The sequence below is a fragment of the Tupaia chinensis genome, unplaced genomic scaffold (assembly GCF_000334495.1).
Source record: "Tupaia chinensis unplaced genomic scaffold, TupChi_1.0 Scaffold139072_1, whole genome shotgun sequence".
NCBI lineage: Eukaryota > Metazoa > Chordata > Mammalia > Scandentia > Tupaiidae > Tupaia > Tupaia belangeri.
The window spans coordinates 1,032,766-1,051,996 of record NW_006198962.1 but is presented as its reverse complement, the minus strand read 5'-3'; the positions used below and the strand labels follow the sequence as shown (position 1 = coordinate 1,051,996).

The following is a 19,231-nucleotide window of genomic DNA, read 5'->3' as shown; positions in this document are numbered from 1 at the left end:
ATTAGCCATTCGCTAACCTGTGTCCCTCCTCCTTTTTTTTTCTTTTTTTTTTTTTTTTTTAAGAAAGGGTCTTGCCTGACAAGCAGGTGGTGTGGTGATTAAGGTGCTGGATTCCATAGGCCAACTCTGCTGCTGAGTCCAGGGCCCAGTAGCCTAAAAAACATGCCGAGTGCATGTGCGAGTGTGCCCCAAATCCCGAGGGGACACAGGAGAAAGGACTGCAGCATGCTCCTCCTCTCATGGGAGTGACGTCTCACTTTCCTTTCTCTCTGTCTCTCTCCACTGAGTGCATGCACCCTATAGAAAAATACCTTTTAAAGAGACACATATCAAAGAAGGAAAGGGTTTGGCATGTTTTGATCCTCCTCCCTCAGTTCCCACTCCACCCTTCCACCTCTAGCTGCTGGTGCATGCCATCACACCCTGTCTTTAGGTTGGAACGGGAACTGAACCTGAAATCTATGTGGTCCCAGCCTTTAGAGCACAGCATCTTAGTAGTGTGTGCCACCGTGGCTGGGCCAGATAATGATCTTTTTGAAAATTAAAAAAAAAATTAAAATTTTGCTATAGGATACATTTTCTGATGCACTCACTAGAAAGAGAGAGACAGAGAGAGGGAGAGTGAGAAATCACCACAGGGGTGCTGGCCATGCTGCAATCCTTTCTCCTCCTGGGATTTGGGGCACACATGTACATGTGCCTGGCATGAGTTTCAAGCCTGCAGGTCTGGGACTTGAACCACGGACAGCTACATGGGAGTCCAGTGCCTTAACCACTATGCCACCTGCTGGTCCCAAGATAATGATAATCTTAATGCGAGGGTCTTAAAAACATCTTACATATAGTCTGCTGTCAACAACCCAAACTACAGTCTGGTTCCCTTCCCACAGATTGGCTCATGTAGGCATCTGAATTCATTTTTGAGGGCCCTGAGGTCTCTGTACTATTACGAGGAAACCCAGGAAAACCAAGTCACCTTGCGGATGTATGCCTGCAGTCCTTTGACCCCGTACATCCTAAAGACGAACCACATCTTCAAAGAGCGGAACCTCCGGCCCAGCGGTATCTGCCAGTGCTGAAATAAAACAAAGTCAGTAAGGACTGTGTTCAGAGGGTTTCCTCTGACTCATGAGTTCTCCTTCTTCTCTGGGAGGCAGCTAATTCCCTGGTGACTCCACTTGGCTGGCCAAGACCACGATGAAGGGGGAGGCCCAGAGCAAGAGGCTTTCTTTGCAAAGTCCCAAGAGGGAGGGAGACAGGCAGGACTGTTGACATGGGACACAGATGCTCATGGCTTCTTCCCACTCAACATATGTTGACCGAGAGCACCAGGGCAGATCTCATACCGAGCTCAGGGTCCTGAAGGCAGACGTTGCCTGACCCCAGAGGGCACTGTGTCCGGCATGGAGCACGGGTGAGGGGGCTTCTTTCACGGGTGTCTCTGCTTATGAAGAAGCAGGCATTGAAACCCAGTCCCTGCTCCTTGCTTCCTGTGATGTTCTGGCACCGTTTCCTACAGCAAAGTAGGTTCCCTTCTTGTCCTACTGACCACCATGGAGTGGCCCCAAGACCCCCTCACCAAAAAATGCAACATCGACCCATGTGCTCTTCTCGAAGAAGCCTGCCCTCTGCTTTTCTTAGTTGTTCCTGACCTGAGCTCACGGGACGCTACCTTTTGCATGGGGCTCCAACCTTTAGAATTACAGTAACTCAAGTCTGGGAGGACAGTGGGGTGGCACTTCATATTGCCTTGTAAATAGTACTATCCTATTAAGCTTGTCAGGCAGGGGCTCCTACACTCCCTGTTTGTCCCCTAGGCCCCTGCCTGCAGAGAGGAGCTAAGAGATGGGTTTCCCACTGGGCGTGGGACAAGACACCACAGCAGGGTACAGTGCCTTGTCATCCAAGCCATCTGCCGTGTGGGCACCAGGGGATGCTTGGCCTGAGCCCCCACTTGTGCACTGTGGGAGAAGCAGCCCTAGGGGCTCAGAGCAAGAGCTCCACAGAAGCTTCCAGGTTGCAAAGGGAGGCCTGGACCCAACGTGAGACTCGGCTGTGGCTCAGCGTGGTTCTCCTGGTTTTATCAATGCACCAGAGGCTGCTCTGTGTGTATTCCCGCATCATCTCATCTTATCTCCCTAATGCTGTGGAACAGGTTCGCACCTCCACTTCTGTGGAGAGGAAGCAGGTGTGGGGAGTGTCTCTCTCTGGTTGTGGGGCTGAGGGTAGTAGGCACATTTTGCCCAAACTCTGTTTAGGACCAGCTTTGATGGCCTGGGAGGTTTCCTGGTACCCTGCAGTTTCCGGCTCTCAGGTGTCACAGGAAGATGGAGGGACACGCAGTGTCTTTGAGGGGCAGCTCCTGGTAGCTTATTAGTGGCCAGTGAGATGCTCGGTCCCACAGCTCTCAGAAGCACACCTGTCAGGAAGGCCAGGTCTGCTGGAAGACATCCCATGCCCATCAATTTGAACATAAGAGAACAGGGCCCGGGTCCCCTCTTGTTGTGGGGAAGGGACCAATGCAGTGGCCTCACACTTGTCCCCGCAAGGGGGACTATTCTTTGTTCTAGCACTGCTTTGGGTTCCAACTTCTTTTCCAGAGTAAAGTTGGGAGGGTCTGGTATTTTCCAACACACTTCACTAAACTGTGAAAGTTGCTGGACTCAAAATAGAGTCATTTATGACAACTTGTGTCAAGCTCTGATTAAATGGATGGGGGAGACCATCTGGGGGCCACTGTCATGCACCTGCGCCTGTGTCTGATAACAAGAACCACCATGAAGACTCCGCCAGAACCACAGCCTTGCACAAAGGCCCCTACAGCCTGACAAAGGCCTGCTTCTGCAAAGACATCTACCCGAAAACTGCCTGTCCAGTATTGAACTGTCTCCACCCTTGTTATTGATTCTGAATCAGGGGGATTTGCCCCCCAAAATCTTATATAATCCCTCCTCTTTCTTTTAAAACCCCTTTTCATACTTTTCCATTCTGAATACAGCTGTGTTTTTTTATTTTTTGGAGAGGTTTTTGCTATAGGGCGCGTGCGCTCGGCAGGCAGACAGAGACAGAGAGACAGAAAGTGAGAAATCACCCCCCAGGGGGGATGGTCACGCTGCAATCCTTTCTCCTCCATTCTTTTCTTGGGATTTTGGGCATGCACGCACACGCGCCTGGCGTGAGTTTTAAGCCACCGGGTCCGGGATACAAACCGTGGTCGACTACGTGAGAGTCCAGCGACATAGCCATTACGCTAACTGCTGGTTCCCAATACAGCTATGTTTATACTTTACTGTGGCAAGCATATTCTGCATCACCATTCCCATTCCTGAGTAAGTAGCTTTTCTCTTTTAGGAAGTCTCCCTAACTACTTGCTATTTAGGGATTGACAAAACACTTGTAAATAAAACAAAGAAAGAAAGAGGTAATTTGCAACAAAGTGGCTGAGATGACGGTCCCCATCTGAGCACTTCTGTGGTCTCTGAACCTCCCTCTCCTTTTCCCTCAGTGTGTCCTTTATCCCCCATGACACACAACATGGAGCAGGGTGAGGGGCCATAGGAGGAACCACAAGAAGCTCCCTCCCCTCCAGGAGAACTCCCTGGGGGTGCAAGGAGTGCTTCTTCCTAAGCAGACACCTCTGGTTGGCAGGCTCCCGGTGACTCATCAACTAGGACCCAGTCAAAAGGCATCCTTAGCAGGATCCCTGATCGTGAGAGTCAGGGGGACAGTGGGAGATGCAGTCACAGAAGCCTCCTGCACTCCATCGTATTTTGTAGTATGACAGCTCTGGAACTTAGAGAGACAAAGCTCCCACTTACCCTATAGTCCGTGATGAGCCCTGGAGAAGAGAAAGAAGCCATTAGAAAGACTTGTTGATTACATGATCATTCTCTTCCAGGGGAATTTCCTGTGTCACATACATAGTCTTCTGAGCAGAGATAAAACTGCTTGGTGGCCACAGCCAGGCGTTCTTTGTGGTACTTCCCAAGGTAAGAGATTCCAGGCAACATGAGCCTCTAAGAGGAGAATATTCAGAACTCCGGGCTAGCCCGATAATGCAGTGGTCATACATGGTTCATTGGGAGCCAGATGGCAGACCACAGTTCAAATCCCAGACCCAGAGATTTGAAAAACACACTAGGCATATGTACATGTGTGTTCCAAAGTTGGACAGATGAAGACGCGGAGGGAAAAAGAGTGTGGCATGACCACTGCGGGGGGTGGGGGGTGCTTTCTCTCTCTCCCTTTCTCTCTCTGGAAAGTACATATGCTCTAGGCCAATTATTAAATAAAGAAAAAAATTTAAAAGACGGGACTGACCCCATGGCCTAATGGTTAAGGGAACTGGATCCCGCATGGCCAACTGTGGTTCAAATCCTGGCCCTGTTGGTTTGAAGATCAATCTGGGCTCATGTGTGTATGCGTGTGTGCCCAAGATCCCAACAGAAGGAAAAATAGAGAAGGAATTGCAGTGCGACCATGCCCGATTGGGGAACACTCTCTCTCTCTCTCCCCTCTCTCTCTCTGTTTCTGTCTCTCTCTGGCCAACACACATGACCTGTGGTCAAAACAAACAAAAAAGAATGCCCCAAACACAAACTGGACCTGCTAATTAATTCACTAGTGGAGTCCCCTTCATTCTGCTCTCTGCAGTTGCATAGGCGTGGAACGCTTGAGATTTCGCCCAGTGCCCAGCAGTGATAGCATTCAGATGGGCTCCATTGCTCATTGCCCAGTCCCACCTGGCAAGGTGAATTTGCAAGATCAGCACTGACCAGAATATTTAGAAAGGCAGAGGGAGGAAGACCCATCTCTGGCCTCATGGGTCTTAGTGAGTCTTGGCTCAGTGTCCACACAGAGCAGACGCTCAGCAAATACCGTCTTCAGGTCACCATCCCAGAGTCGATGACTCCATACTGTTATGGAAAATGGCAGGTTTGGGTTTTAGTCTCCCCTCTGCCTAAGGCACAAATCCCAGGATTATGAAGTGAAAAGATCCTGGATGAGGTCCCAGAGATGGAAGTTTCTACCAGTGACTTTGGGCAAGGGATCTGTGAGAATTATGTCACTGCTCCATCCTGCACAGACCGGCTGAGGACTCATCATGGGAATCTGATCACTGTCACAGGCATGGCAAGGAACAGGGCATGGCTGCAACGTGGCCAGGAGTGGCCCTCCCGTGTTTAGCCGAACCAAGGTCTCCGCCCAACACCACCCACCATCGACCTCATTGCTCTTCATCCACCACACAGGGCAGTCTGATGGTTCCATGGATCCATTATTATCCAAGGAGACTAGAAGTGATACCCAGATGAGGGGGCCCAGTGGTGGCACGAAATTCCACAATGCTGGAAGCCATAGGGAAGATCTGGGCCTGGTTCCTGGGTTGCCTTGTACACACCAGGCAGGTGCATGCCATGATCCTAGCTGGCTTGGAAGGCTGGGGAAGGGGCAGGATCACAGCATGAAGCCTCATGGAGGGGGCTTGTCTCTCTGTCTCATAAAAAGAAATGCATTTTAGAAAACAAACACAACTGGTAGTGAAGATAATAGAAGTTCCCAAAGACTTGGCCTGTCATTCACTCAGGTCACTCTCCAGGCTTCATCAAGCTCCATGGTAGCCCACGCATAGGCCCTGTGCTGGCGGCAGTGAGGGCTTCAGAGAGAAATTTTAAAAATTCCCTCATGTCAGGAGGCTCGGCATCTTTTGGGTGAAGATAAATGTGTGAAGAACTGCCCAATAGGTAGATTAAAACGAGGGATCAGCAGAATCGTGTAATGGCCACGTCACTGGACTCCCATGTAGTTGACTGTGGTTTGAGTCTCGGACCTGGTGGCTTAAAACTCACGCTGGGCGTGTGTGCGTGCATACCTAAAATCCCAAGAGGGACTGTGGCGTGGCCATCCCCCGCAGGGGCAATTTCTTGCTTTCTTTCTCTCTGGAGAGCGCAAGTGTTCTATAGCAAAATTCTCTCTAAAAAACAATAAATAAATAAATAAATAAATAAATAAAATAAAACAATTTATGGATCAACTAAGATCCTGCTTAAGTAAAATGTGAAAGGACAACCTTTCTGGACTTTCTCTGTTACATTATTTATTCTCTCTCTCTTATTTTTTTTAAGAGAGGTCTTTACTACAGGGCACATGTACTTGCTGGAGAGACAGAGAGACAGAAAGTGAAAAACCACCCCCTGTAGGGATGGCCACACTGCAATCCCTTCTCCTCCATTCTCCTCTCGGGTTTTTGGGCATGCACGCACACGTACCTGGTTTGAGTTTTAAGCCGCTAAGTCTTGGACTCAAACCACAGTCAACTACGTGGGAGTCCAGCGACATAACCATTACGCCATCTGCTGGTCCCAATCCATGAGTTATTTTAAATTAATAGGTGTACTATTTTAGAGCCACATGGTTTCAAAAGCTAGGCAAAGTGGCATTGGCTCCAGGAAGGGCATTTTTGACTCAGTAGTTAAAGGGAAGGAAAAATACGGAAGGCTCTGGAGTTCTTGAAGGAGACTGAGCAGAAATATGGAAACATTGAAGGCCACAGTGAGCAGGAGGGCCATGAGCCTGGCTGTGGAGCAAGACTGCACCAGACAGCTTGGTGGGGCTCTCCACGGAGGAAGCTTGACAGGAGCTGCTCCAGGCAAACACCCAGAAATACTGGATCAGTGGATGAAGTTGGCAACTCGGAGGAGGACTAGACTGACTGTGACAGCTCATGCATTGGTCACTGTTACATGGAGTCAGGTGAGTGCCGTGGAAGGCTCTGTGCTTAGGAATCGTCTGACACCTCAGGATGAGTGACTGTACTACTCTGAGCACCTTGACATGCAAAGATATTATTTCTAATTATGATGTTCCTTCCCCTCCCTCCTAAGTTTATCAATTTATCTCTTTCATGAGAGACTGAGAAAGAGAGAGCAAGAAGTACCCCTACCACCAGGGTCTCCATGCCATGATGCACCCCCAGCCTCAGCCAGCCCAGATCACAGGTGTGTGTGTGTGTGTGTGTGTGTGTGTGTGTGTGTGTATAGAGGGAGGCCCTGAGATGTGAACCCAGGACCTTTCCATCTGGATCTAGCATCACAGAGCATTGCAATACCACTATACCACCAGCTGGCCTCACAATGCTTCTTAAAATGTAGAGAAAACTAGGAAAATGTATGAATAATTACACCATCCAGAGGTAAGCACTGTTGACTTTTGATGACTTTCCATTCCATTTGCTTTTGTATCTCTGAGGTCGTTCTTCTTCACTTGAGGAAACCTAGGTTTACCCCTTGACTTCTCTCAGGATCTGGCCTGTGAGATCTCTTGATCTGATGCTCAGGCCTGGCCTACAGAAGGATGACAGCCATATGAAGTAAGCCATGCTTTGTCTTAAAGAAATTCTGACACATCATGAAAAGGGACCTTATCAAGAGGCACTGGAAAACGTCTGACAAATCTCTGTACTGGAAAGTGAACTCTGTTCTCAGCCCTCAGTCATGTGGCTCAGAGCCTGATCTGTCCCTAGGAAGCCCAAGGCCAAATTGAGGCCATCCGTAGCAGTGGTATGTTCTCTGCAGTGGCCCTGGGAGAAGGCCGTGGCCACCCTGTGCCCTCTGATGACTGCCTGCCAACCTCCTGCCTCACTCACTAGACTGTGTGGGTGGTGCTGGACCTGCTGGCTGGCTGTCACCAAGGCCGCCACAGGAAGCAGTTTGCCTAGGCACAGACTGGAGTGCACGGCTATGAACCAGTCCCGTCTCTGGCTTCATCCTGTTTTCTCTGCACTTACGACCCCTACCCAGTCTTCTTCATTACTTTATCCCAGTTCATGTCATTGATGGAAGGTGATGCAAATCGTTTCTTGGAAAGACATAGGGCCACCATGTTTGAGATGTTTCTTCATAGGGGAGGCGCCCGTCCCCATACTGAAATCCCATGACTGAGCTCCACACACTCCGGCTGCCCCTGCCCCTGCACTGAACAGTCAGGTTCTCAGTGTTTCTGGGGCAGGATTCTCCCCCAGGAACCCCCAGGTCTTCTTAACCAACCACACCACAGCAAAGGAGTCCAGGAACATGCAGACTCAGCCTCCACTGGCAGGTCTCCCTGGATGTGAATAGTCTCCTGTCTCTGGGCACCTCTGGTGACAACAGACAGGTACAAACTGTTGACAGGTACAAACTGTTGACAGCAGATAAGTAGCTTACCTGAGTCCTGGTGGCCGTGCTTCAGGTAGACAGGGTCCAGTTTAAAGGCTCCCGTTAGGTCTGTTCTCTTCTTCACCCTGGTTTTAAGGAACAAATGATAGGGCTGATGGCACCACACCTTGGGTGGGACCACACCGCCTTCTCCCACCCAGCCCAGCTCAGGCACCTGCTTCAGATCCCGTGCCCTGACACTATGCTCTGTTCCCAACCCTTGTCTCTGTACCACCGCCTGAACCCACGTGAGCTCAGCGTCCATCTCTAGGGCACCAGCACCTGAGGTGGGCACAATCCCTGGTTCCTGGCTCACAGCTCCTAATGCCCTGAAATCTTTAGAGTGACAGGAGTCTTTTATGGGAGTGCAATGACTGGTGGCCGAGGCCTGTGGGTAGTCTCAGGGTGGGAGATCCTTGCCAGAAAGACCAAGGCAGATTGAAAGGTTGCAACTTTCAACCCCATCCCACCCTCCAGGAAGACAGGGAAGGGCTGGAGATGGTCAACCACTGATGTAATTACTCACGTCTACCTAACGGAACCCTAATTAAGAGCTCCTAAGCAAGGCGCTGGATGGCGGCAGAGCAGTAAAATGCAGAGCACTGTGAGGAACGTTCCACGTGGGAAGGTTCCTGCTTCAAGTCCAGAGAACTGCTAAGTATGGCAGGAATGTACTAGCCCATGATCTGGGGCTGAGTGAAGGCTGGGACTGAAACAGTGTCAAGACCCTGCTGGGTGCTGTCTCTCTTCTGGAAGAAATAGGCAAAGAAAATGGACTCCTACATAGCAGCGTCTGGGGAGCTTCTGGGCTGGTGAACACGTCAAGGAGCTGGACAGTAGCCCACCTGGACAGGACACAGGAGCTCCACCCACCACCCCATCCATAGCTTGCCTTGTGCATCCCTTCATTGGCTGCCCATTTGTTCCCTTTGTAATTAACCCCTAAACTAAGTCAAGCACCCTCCTTGGTCCTGTTTGTTATCCTGAAGAATTACTGAACCTGGGGTGGGGCTATGAGAACTCCCAATTTTGTAACCATGTCAGAGAGCAGTGGGGGTGACCTGGGGCCCCTATACTCATGACCACACCCTATACTTGTGACCAGCACCTACATGAAGGCAGTAGTGTAGGACTGAACCCTAGAAGCTGTGCTTTCTGACACTGACTCTGAATGGCTAGGACACCCTGCTGTAGGTATCTGCAGAGGTGGAGGACTGGTGTCAGGAGAAGAAAACCAGGTAGGCTAGTGTTTATTTCTCTGTGTCTTATTCCAGGATTCGGCCCAGCCTGTGGCCCTGACAGTGGCCATTAGGTGCTCTGGACGAATGCGCAGAGGCTTGGTGCTCAGAAGGCAGAGGCCCGGTGCTGTAGACATCGACCTTTCCCGCCTACCTGCCGCACGGAGCACCTGTAATGACAGTCACCCTGGATAACACGGGACTGAGCTTGGCGTGGCCTGGACCGCATGATAATTGCGTCTCCACTTCATTTGGCAGTGTAGACATCATCCCCAAGCAATTTGGTGGCAAACAGTGTCATAGGGGCACAAGAGGAGAACTTGTCCATCTGACAATAGCGTAGGCTTGAAAACACAGTATGAGTGTCCCCAAAAGAGAAAACCCAGTGAGCATGAAATAGGATGTTGGGGTGTGGTTTGACAGTGAGGCGATGTAAGAGGAAAAAGAGAGTAGTTATAAAAGATCATTGAGGTCTTATTTCCTTGAAGAGTTGAAAGACAGACTCGGTCAGTAAGCAGTAGTAGGCTGTCTCGTGCATATGCTCTTTGACCAGGGGAAGTGCCTTTATTGCACCTGTTATGTCTGGGGAACTTTACTGTGTTGCAGCCATTTCATGAAGATCCACTAAAGAGTCTTCTTTTTAGGGAAAAAAGACTCCATATTTGGGAAAGCTCTGCACGTCGCCTTAAAGAGACCGGATAAAGCGAGGGAGAGGAATCTGGATCTCTGTCTCTATAAGAACTCTGCCTTTTGTGCATGAAGCTCAGACTTCTGTCTGCTGGCAAATGATCTTAAAGCTATTTCTTTAAATTAGACATAATATTTTAAAAATATATATTATACAGTGGGCCAGCAGGTGGCATGATGGTTAGGGCACTGGACTTCCACATGGCTGACTGTGGTTCAATTCCCAGACCTGGTGGCTTGCTTTCTCACTTTCCCTCTCTCTCCCTCTGTCTCTCTTTCTCCCTGTTGAGTCCACATACCCTACAGCAAGTTAAAAAAATAAATAAATAAAATGAAATCATTTAAAAATATATATTATGCAGTATTAAAGCCACACAAAAAAGGCATAAGACTATCTCCACTCTGCTTATTAAGTACAACTTAAATCTTAAATAAAAGCTTATTCTTCCTTGCATGTCTCTCTCTTCACCTCCTTATGGTCTAGCTCCAAACAAGAAGCCACAAGACTGAATGTGAGCTTCTAATTCCATGTAGTTCTACACAGTTTTCTGCACAAATCTCTAAGCAGTCTATACAAGGGAACTTCAAATAATTCGTAGAAAAGTGGAATTAAAATGTGGGTTTATTTTGATGCAATTTTTTTTTCTTTTTTAAGAGAGATTCTTGCTATAGCATATGTGTGCTCGCCAGAGAGACACAGAGAGACAGAAAGTGAGAAATCACTTCCCGGGCGGGGAGGTGGGGGTGGGGGTGGCCATACAGCAATCCCTCCTCCTCCATTCTCCTCTTGGGATTTTGGGCATGCACACACATATACCTCACATGAGTTTTAAGTCACCAGGTCCAGGACTCGAACTGTGATCGACTACATAGGAGTCCAGTGACATAACCATTATGCCATCTACTGGTTCCACAAAAATCATTTGAAATCCATGCATAGTTTGTTTACAAGACACATGTTTCCATGAAATATTTGAAAACAACCCCCCCCCCCCGTATTATTTTCTCACATTTGCACGTTTCTATCCATACCGTGACATAAACTTAGGACATTTAAACATCAGTGGTGTTCTTCTCTGTATTTTTCTATGACTTACTTTCTCTCTCAAAACTGTTTTTGTGAGTTTCACACCATCCAAGCATGTAGATATTATTCACTTGTTTTCTACCTCATTGGATCCGACTGCACAGACATATCCTAACACATTTCTTCTCTTACAGTGTTCCATTTATCGCTAGACTAACTACGCTGCTGTGTGTCTACTGATAGGCATGAATGTGTCCTGGGACACCTGGGGGGGGGGACCGGTAGGACACGTGCCCACTTCTAGAATCAAATGAAGCATCTACAATCTTACTGGCTAGAAAGCACCAAAGGAAGCTCCCCAGTGTTGCACAGTGTCCTAAGCTTCTCTTATTCCATACTCTGGCCAACATTAGTTAAAGAAGACTTTTTTTTTTCCCCTTATTACCAGAGGATACATGCACTTGCCTGAGAGGGGTAGGGGTGAAGGGCGAGAGAAGAAAGCATCCCCGCTGAGGCATACCATGCCTCAATGCCTTCTGCTCCATTTCTCCGTCCTGCCAGGACTTGAGACATGCACGCACATGCACCTCGTGTGCCTTTCCAGCCACCAGGGCCAGGATCCACACTGCCATGCATCATGTGGAATCCTGGTCCCTTAACCACCAGGATATGAAGCCAGCCCTACGATAGGAAGACTATTTTGAAAAATCGATAGTGTTTCACCATGATTTTGCATTTCTGATTCCTAATGTGGTTGAGTAACTTTGCAGTTGCTAAGAGGCCATGTTTGTTTCCTCTTTGGGAAATAAATTGTTGGTCATTTTTCTACTAGATTGCTTTTCTCTGTCATATTGGATAGTAAACATTCTGTAAATATTGGGAATTCTATTTTGAGTACATAGTGGTCTGTTTCTAAGCTGTCTCTTCTTCCTCTTCTTCTTTTTTTTTTTAAATTTTTGCCAGAGGGCATGTGTACTTGTGAGAGAAAGAGGGGGGGAAAGTGAGAAATTGCCTTCCATGAGGGGATTCTGGGTACACATCCATGCTTTTTCTGGCCACTGGGTACAGGACTGGAACCACACATTCAGCCATGTGGGATCCAGTGCCTTAACCACCATGCCACCAGCTGGCCCTGGGCTCCCACTTCCTATTTGCATTCTCTGCCTACCTGTCCTGGTGCCACACTAACTTCCCATACTCATGGATATGATGAGATAGGCTCCCAGCATAGTTTTCCTCATAATTCTCTTGCCTATTTTTGGTCTGTAAAAATATTATGCCATTCAGGAATTTTCTTAGAATTTCACTGAAGGGGTCGGGGCAAGCAGGTGGCATGGAGGTTAAGGTTCTGGATCCCACATGGCCGACTGTAGTTCGAGTCTCTGACTCCCAACCTGAAAAATCACACTGAGCACACGTGTGCATGTGGGCCCAAAATCCAGACAGAAGACTGAAGCAGAAAGGACTGTGGTGTGGCTATCCTCCCGGGAGGTGATTTCTTACTTTTCCTCTCTCTCTGTCTCTGTCTCTCTCCAGGAAGCACATGTGCCCTATAACAAACACTTGGGAGAAAATAGTACTGCTTTATCCACCAACCCTATGTGTTCTCTTATTGATTATAATACTCTGAAGGTGCTTTTTATTGCAGACAGTCACATCATTGAGCACAATGGGAGTTCTATATCTTCCATCCTAGTCCTTACACTTCTGTGTCTTTTTTGTTTCCTGCTATGCAGACTGAGGAATATAATGTTGGATGGAAGTGGTTATAATGGGAATGCTTATTTTCTTCTGATTTTAAAGGAGTGCTTCTAATATTTCACCCTTAAGAAAAGGTTTACTATAATTTTCTGGTAGATTATAATTTCTTCTAAGATTTAGAAAGTTTTCCTCCGTCCTTCTTTTACTAAGACTTTATGTCCTAATGCTTTTTCTGCATCTAATACGATGATAACTTTATTTCTCCTTCCCTGTTAGCACGGTGAATAATCTTTTAAAGTCTTCTAATATTAAATTACCCACCATAACTGGAATAAACACAATTCAGTCGTGATGTGCTATTTTTTAAAAAACAATCTTGGATTATTACTTGCTAGTGTTTGACTTAGGATTTTTACATGTAAATTTGTGAGACAGTCCTATCATTTTTCTTTCTCAGTTTCTTGTCTGGCTTTGGAACCAAGGTGAGACTTGTTTGATGACACAGGAGAGGGAGGGCATGCTGTCCTCTCTTGCTGGTTTTTTTGTAAATTGTATTTATAGTCAAGACTGACACATCCCTGACTGGTTGGTAGAGTTCTTGCTGTTAGAAAAACTTGGCTATTTAATTGTAAGGAAATTGAACTGTGGGCACATGATCCGTGCTAATGATAAGATTTTTTTCCCATTTATTCTTGAAGTCAGCTTTAGTAGGATGTCTTTTCTAGTTATTGTGTTTGATTATTCGTGGGCCCTTTATACCATGATGTTATTCATAGTGCTTGCATTTAAATTTTTTTGAAATCTCTGAAGTGTTCATAGTTATGTCCTTTTTGTTTTCTACTACAGTTTATCAGTGATTTCTCCTGTTTACTTTCTATTTTTCAACATTTATTTAATTTATTTATCTATTTATTTGTGATTTTTCAAGCCACTGGGTCCTGGACTTGAACCACAGTCAGTCATGTGGGAATCCAGTACCTTGCCCACTACATCACCTGCTGGCCCCTCTTTTTCTAATTTTGTTCCATCTTTCCAGTGATCACTTGCTTAATTAGGTGGGTCAAGGACCAGCATCTGGATCCTCTCTGTTGAGTCTGTACCCTCTGTTTCATTATGTCTGTTCACCTTTATCACTTTCCTACTTTTAGTTTGGGGGAGAGGAGGAGCCTGTTGCTATTTTCCAGCTTCATTTGAACATTTAGTTTGTGATTGGCTTCCCTTGTTTCCATTTAAGTCTGTTCTCTAAGTAGTGCTTTACTTGTGTGCCACATGTCTCACTACATTTATCTTTATATTTAGTTCTTAGGGTTCCCAATTTCTCACTATGCTTTCTTTATTTGCCCAGGTTTCCAATGGGTCTGGAGTGATCTTCTTTTCAATATTTAGGCACCAGCTTTGCACTTCCTTGTGACATATAATATTATAAAGAAGAAGGATTTTACTTAACCAAATAGACGTTTGCATGTACACATGCATGCACAAAGAAACAGCTTTCAAGTTATTAGAGTGACCTCACACTGTCTGGGCCTGGTGATGAGAAAAACCTCTCTCTGTTGCCAGACACATTGTTGTAGAATGAGGAGAAAGGACCCCTGTGCTGGTTGAAAGTCTAGCTTACTTAGGTTTTATTTTTTAGAAACCTGCCACACTAGGAGGGCTCTACTGAATGACAGTTCATGTTACAACTACAGGATTCATAAGGTTAGTGGGCTCCTGAACCAAAATGCAAAGAAACCAAAAAGATACAAGGATACTGTACTAATTATCTTAAGACAAGGTCTAGAATCAAGACTTACCATATTCACAGCAATTAAAACTCTTTAAAAGTCACTATTTTTTAAGATTTATTTATTTATTTAATTTGATTTGTTATTATTATTTTTCAATTTGATCAGACAGAGAGAGAGATGGAAAGCAAGAAAGCAAGCTACCAGATCCGAGACTCAAACTGCAGTCAGCCATGGGGGAATCTAGAACCTTTGCCACTGCTGGTTCCAAAAGTCACTAAATTTTAAAAAACACTCTACTGTAACAGAAATGTACAAATGCTATAAAAACAATTTGTGATCAAATTTCATTTGGAATGGAAAATAATCAAGCTTTTTTTTTTTTTTTAAGTAGGTAATATATGTCTTCGGCGTATGTGGAATTGGAGACTTTCTTTAGAGAAGAGATGATATTAAAGAGATATTAAACTGACCAGAATGATTCATATTTACTTATAAAAGATTCGAAATACCACATGAACAATAAAAAGCTTATGAGCAGAAAATAAAATCATTATGAAACATAGTTACTGTGCTTATCATGATTGCCAGTTTTAGAAACTTCAATTATCTTGTCCATTTAAATATTGAAAGAATATAACAAAAGAGTTTATGTTAAATTCTGGACCAAACTATTGGTAAAATTTCATGAAATAAAAGAGAGACACTTTATTTTAAGGAATACAAAAAGCCAGTGAGAGCAATTTTAAAAATCCATTTGTATGTTATTTCTTCTATTTGCGAAATATTAAAATATATATGTAAAACATTTAAAACTAATAATTGCTTGCTTGTTTCCAATTCTTAGAATTGCAGAGAGATACCTACACTTTTCTGAATTCTGGCTCTTACAAGTGTCTTTTTTTTTTTTTTTTCTATTTTTGGAGAGTTTTTTTCTTTTTTTGCTATAGGGCACGTTCGATCGGCAGAGAGACAGAGAGAGACAGAGAGACAGAAAGCGAGACATCACCCCCCAGGGGGAATGGCCACGCTGCCATCCCTTCTCCTCCATTCTTCTCTCGGGATCTTGGGCACGCACATACACACGCCCGCTGTGAGTTTAAGCCACTGGTTCTGGAACGCGAACCGCAGTCGACTACATGGGAATCCAGCGACATAGTCATTACGCTAACTGCTGGTCCCTGCAAGTGTCTTTTTAAACTGTACTCTATTGTGTTAGGACAGCTCGAGTTAGTATGACAATTTCCTAAACTAGCAAAATATTTATTTTTGTTGCACAGAGACTCAGGACAGGGCCAAACTGAGTAGGTTCTCAGCCTTCATTCCCTACTCCCTGTCACTGTGTACTTTGCAAGGCACATCAGCCCTCACAGCTCTGCAAACTCAGACGGGATGGACCTCCACCCAGTATACACAGCTGGGAGTGGAGAGCTGTGGTATCTCTATTCATCTATCTTTTGCCTTTGGCTGTATATCCTGTACTAAAATTAAGAACTATTGGGACCAGCAGATGGTGTAATGGTCATATCCTTGGACTCCCACGTAATCAGCCATGGTTGGAGTCCCGGAACTGGCAGCTTAAAACCATGCTGCATGCATGTGCATGTGTGCCCAAAATCCTGAGAGGAGAATAGAGGAGAAGGAATTGTGGTGTGCCCATCCCCCCCCAGGGCATGATTTCTCGCTTTCTCTCTCTTTCTCTGTCTCTTTGTCTTTCTATCTCTCTGCAAGCACATATGCCCTATGGCAAACAAATCTCTCTAAATAAGTACATAAATAAGAACTATTTTCAGTATTCAGAGAGAAAATGGGACCAATCAACAATCAATAAACTGTTCTCACTGTGTCTCACTATAGATAAAATAGAAAAGAACATAAAATGATACCTACCTTCATAAATGCTATACCTTCTATAAATCCTTATTAGCATTTCAAATAAAATTAAACCTGAAATGGTTTAGCCAGAATTAAACCATAGATTTCTAATCTATGGTTTACAATCATACCTACAATCAGTTTTACAGTCATATATCACACATTTGGGGAAAAGATTATGACAGAAAGAATTTGATTTAAACAGAAGTAAAGGACTAGAAAGGTATTTTGCCTTTAGACCAACAACAGGTTGAGTCTCCCTACTCTGAAAATATAAAATCTGAAATTCTTCAAAATTTGAAACTTTTGAGTGCCAACCTAAAGCCACCGTGGAAAATTCCACACCTAACCTGGGCTGCAGTCAAAATACAATACAGTGTCAGGTCATGGCGCAGTGGTAACATGCTGGGCCACATGGGAAAGGTCCTGGCTTTGTGTCCCAGGACCTCCTGTAGCGCACCAAGTGTATCCCCATGATGCAGGCTAGTTGAGGCTGGGGAAGGATTGTAGCATGGGGACCCTCTCTCTCTCTCTTTCATATATCATGGAAGAAATAACTTAAAAAAATGCTGCAATACCAAAATATCATATAAAATTAGCTTTAAGCTATGTGTATAAGGTATATATGAAACACAAATGCCTTTCATTTTTAGATTTGGACCCCTCCACAAAATATCTCATTAAGTGTATGTAAATTTTCCAAGATCTGGGAAAACAAAACAAAACAAAAAATACCTCAAACCTGCAATCCAAAACATTTCCATTAATAGTCCCAGGCATTTTGGAAAAGAGATACCCAGCCTGGAGTAAAAGGGCAACCTGAGAGAGCTGACTGCACTTGGGTTGAATATGACCTGCTTTCATCACATTTCTAAGGTGAAAAGCCTGAGTTCAATGACATACCAATCTGGTACAAAATTCATGCAAAGCTCCTGGTTCTACGATTTATTAAATCAACCTCTCACTCTGAAAAACTAGAGGAACCAGTTTCTAGTCTCTCCATACCATCCCAGTCATCATTATTTCTTTAAACATCATCTATGTGATGAAATATCCCCCACTTGAACTTTTGAGTTCTTTTTCTTACTCTAAATATAACCAAAGTGATTATGGCATTGGTATTAGCAATTTCCAGGGAAATTCTTAGGAAGCAGAGTTACTTTGATTTTTTTCTAAGCAAATGCTCTGAAACATTTTAACTTAAATTGCTTAAACTTAGCATTAAACTAAGACTGATAACAAATCTAAGAATAAAACACAGAAGCAGTGAAATTAGATGTACTAAAATTTGCTTGCGTTTGTGCTCTGTTAATGCTAGATAAGTCAAAGTACGCATGGTCTCACAAAACTTTCTCTGTTCTTTTTTTTTTTTTTTGAATGAAGAACTCAAACATTTTAAAAACTAATTATCTTATTTAATTTTATTCATCTCTATCACATTTCTAATTTGACGAGAGAGGGAGAGAGGGAGAGAGAAAGTGGAAAGTGAGAAAGCAAGCTGCCAGGTGCCAGGCCCAGGACTTGAATCACAGTTGGTCCTATGGGAGTCCAGCACCTCAACCACCATTTCACCCACTTGCCCACTTTCTCTGTTCTGATGCAATATGTTGCAATGATATGTTCTAGATAAGGTTTACAACCAGAGGAAGATTTAGCAAGAATTTCACCAATGGTTCAGAAATAGAAGCAGAGGTGAGTTAAGGAAGTTGACAAGCTCCTCTGGCCCTAAGGCCCTTCCCATCCAGCTTTCTTTTGGAGAGACCATCAAGTCTGGGGAGCAACTGTCACTGGTACCTGGAATCTAATGAACAGGGAAACTTACCACATGGCAGAGCAGTCAAAATTCACCAGCAGCCATTTGTGGGGATTAAAGTTAAATGAATCTGCAAACTGCCAAGGAATAAGAAACACAAAAGAAAACGTCTCAGTTATAACTGTTCAGATATAAAATAAGACCCCATAGCTAGTAACCAAAAGTCTGTATTCTCAAATAAAAAGCACTTACAAATGTACGTAGTCTGAAATCACATAAAATTTATCCATATTGTATTTAAAACTACTGGAATATTTGAAATAGTCAGAATTTAATTTGTAAATACTATGTCCCAAAACTCTACTGTTTTGGTCTATGACATACTTTATGCCTGTTGTTCCTAAACTTCATGAACTAGCAACATTCTCAGACTATATTGGGTCATTGGGGAAGTCATGAGATATTTTTGCACAGGAAAATATGTCATGGCTTTCTTGACAACCTAATATGTACCATTGTAAACAATGGGAAAGTGAAAATTTCATAACTAAATCGACCATAAATCAGGATAAAGTCATTTTCCACCTAAATGACTGGTTCTTTTGCCAACATTGGCACTAAGTATTAATAATCCTTTTTTTCTAAGACAGTTTTAAAGGTCATTGTATTCCTAACAGTTACAGACCCTCTGCCTGGAAGATACTGGTTTCAGTTTTCACAACAACATTAAGGGCGTCATATATTTTCAAGGGGAACATAGAACTCCGGCTACCAAGAGTGGCCAAGGTGGGTACTCTGCATTTTGTTTGAGCTGTTAGAACTGGCACTTTTTTAATTTTTAAAAATGGAAGCCCTGGTTTAATCATCTGACTGGCGGATGGGGCCTAGAGTCATCTGAAGGGCCAGGGACAGGCCATGGCAGAAACAGAGTCAGCTGCCATTGCAAGGCCCTGTGTAGAGAAATTGCCTAAGGGAAGCTTTCCAGCCTTCTGGAGGCTATGGGATACTTCTTCTTCTAGGGTGGAGCA

The 19,231-nt window shown here is 44.8% G+C and overlaps 1 protein-coding gene across 4 annotated transcripts in view; it reads right to left on the bottom strand.

Annotated features, from left to right (window-relative positions):
* Positions 1-19,231, bottom strand: part of DDC (dopa decarboxylase) — a 113,008-nt gene that overhangs the window by 10,315 nt on the left and 83,462 nt on the right. For 3 of the 4 annotated variants that reach the window (XM_006161795.2, XM_006161796.3, XM_006161794.2), the window contains exons 9-12: positions 18,273-18,340; positions 8,205-8,281; positions 3,819-3,838; positions 977-1,075 (exon numbers count right to left, since the gene is read on the bottom strand). In XM_006161795.2, coding sequence (XP_006161857.1) covers positions 977-1,075; positions 3,819-3,838; positions 8,205-8,281; positions 18,273-18,340 — 264 coding nt within the window. Of the gene's footprint in view, positions 1-976; positions 1,076-3,818; positions 3,839-8,204; positions 8,282-18,268; positions 18,341-19,231 lie in introns of those variants that run through there. The other variant, XM_027765630.1, reaches the window with a different exon arrangement.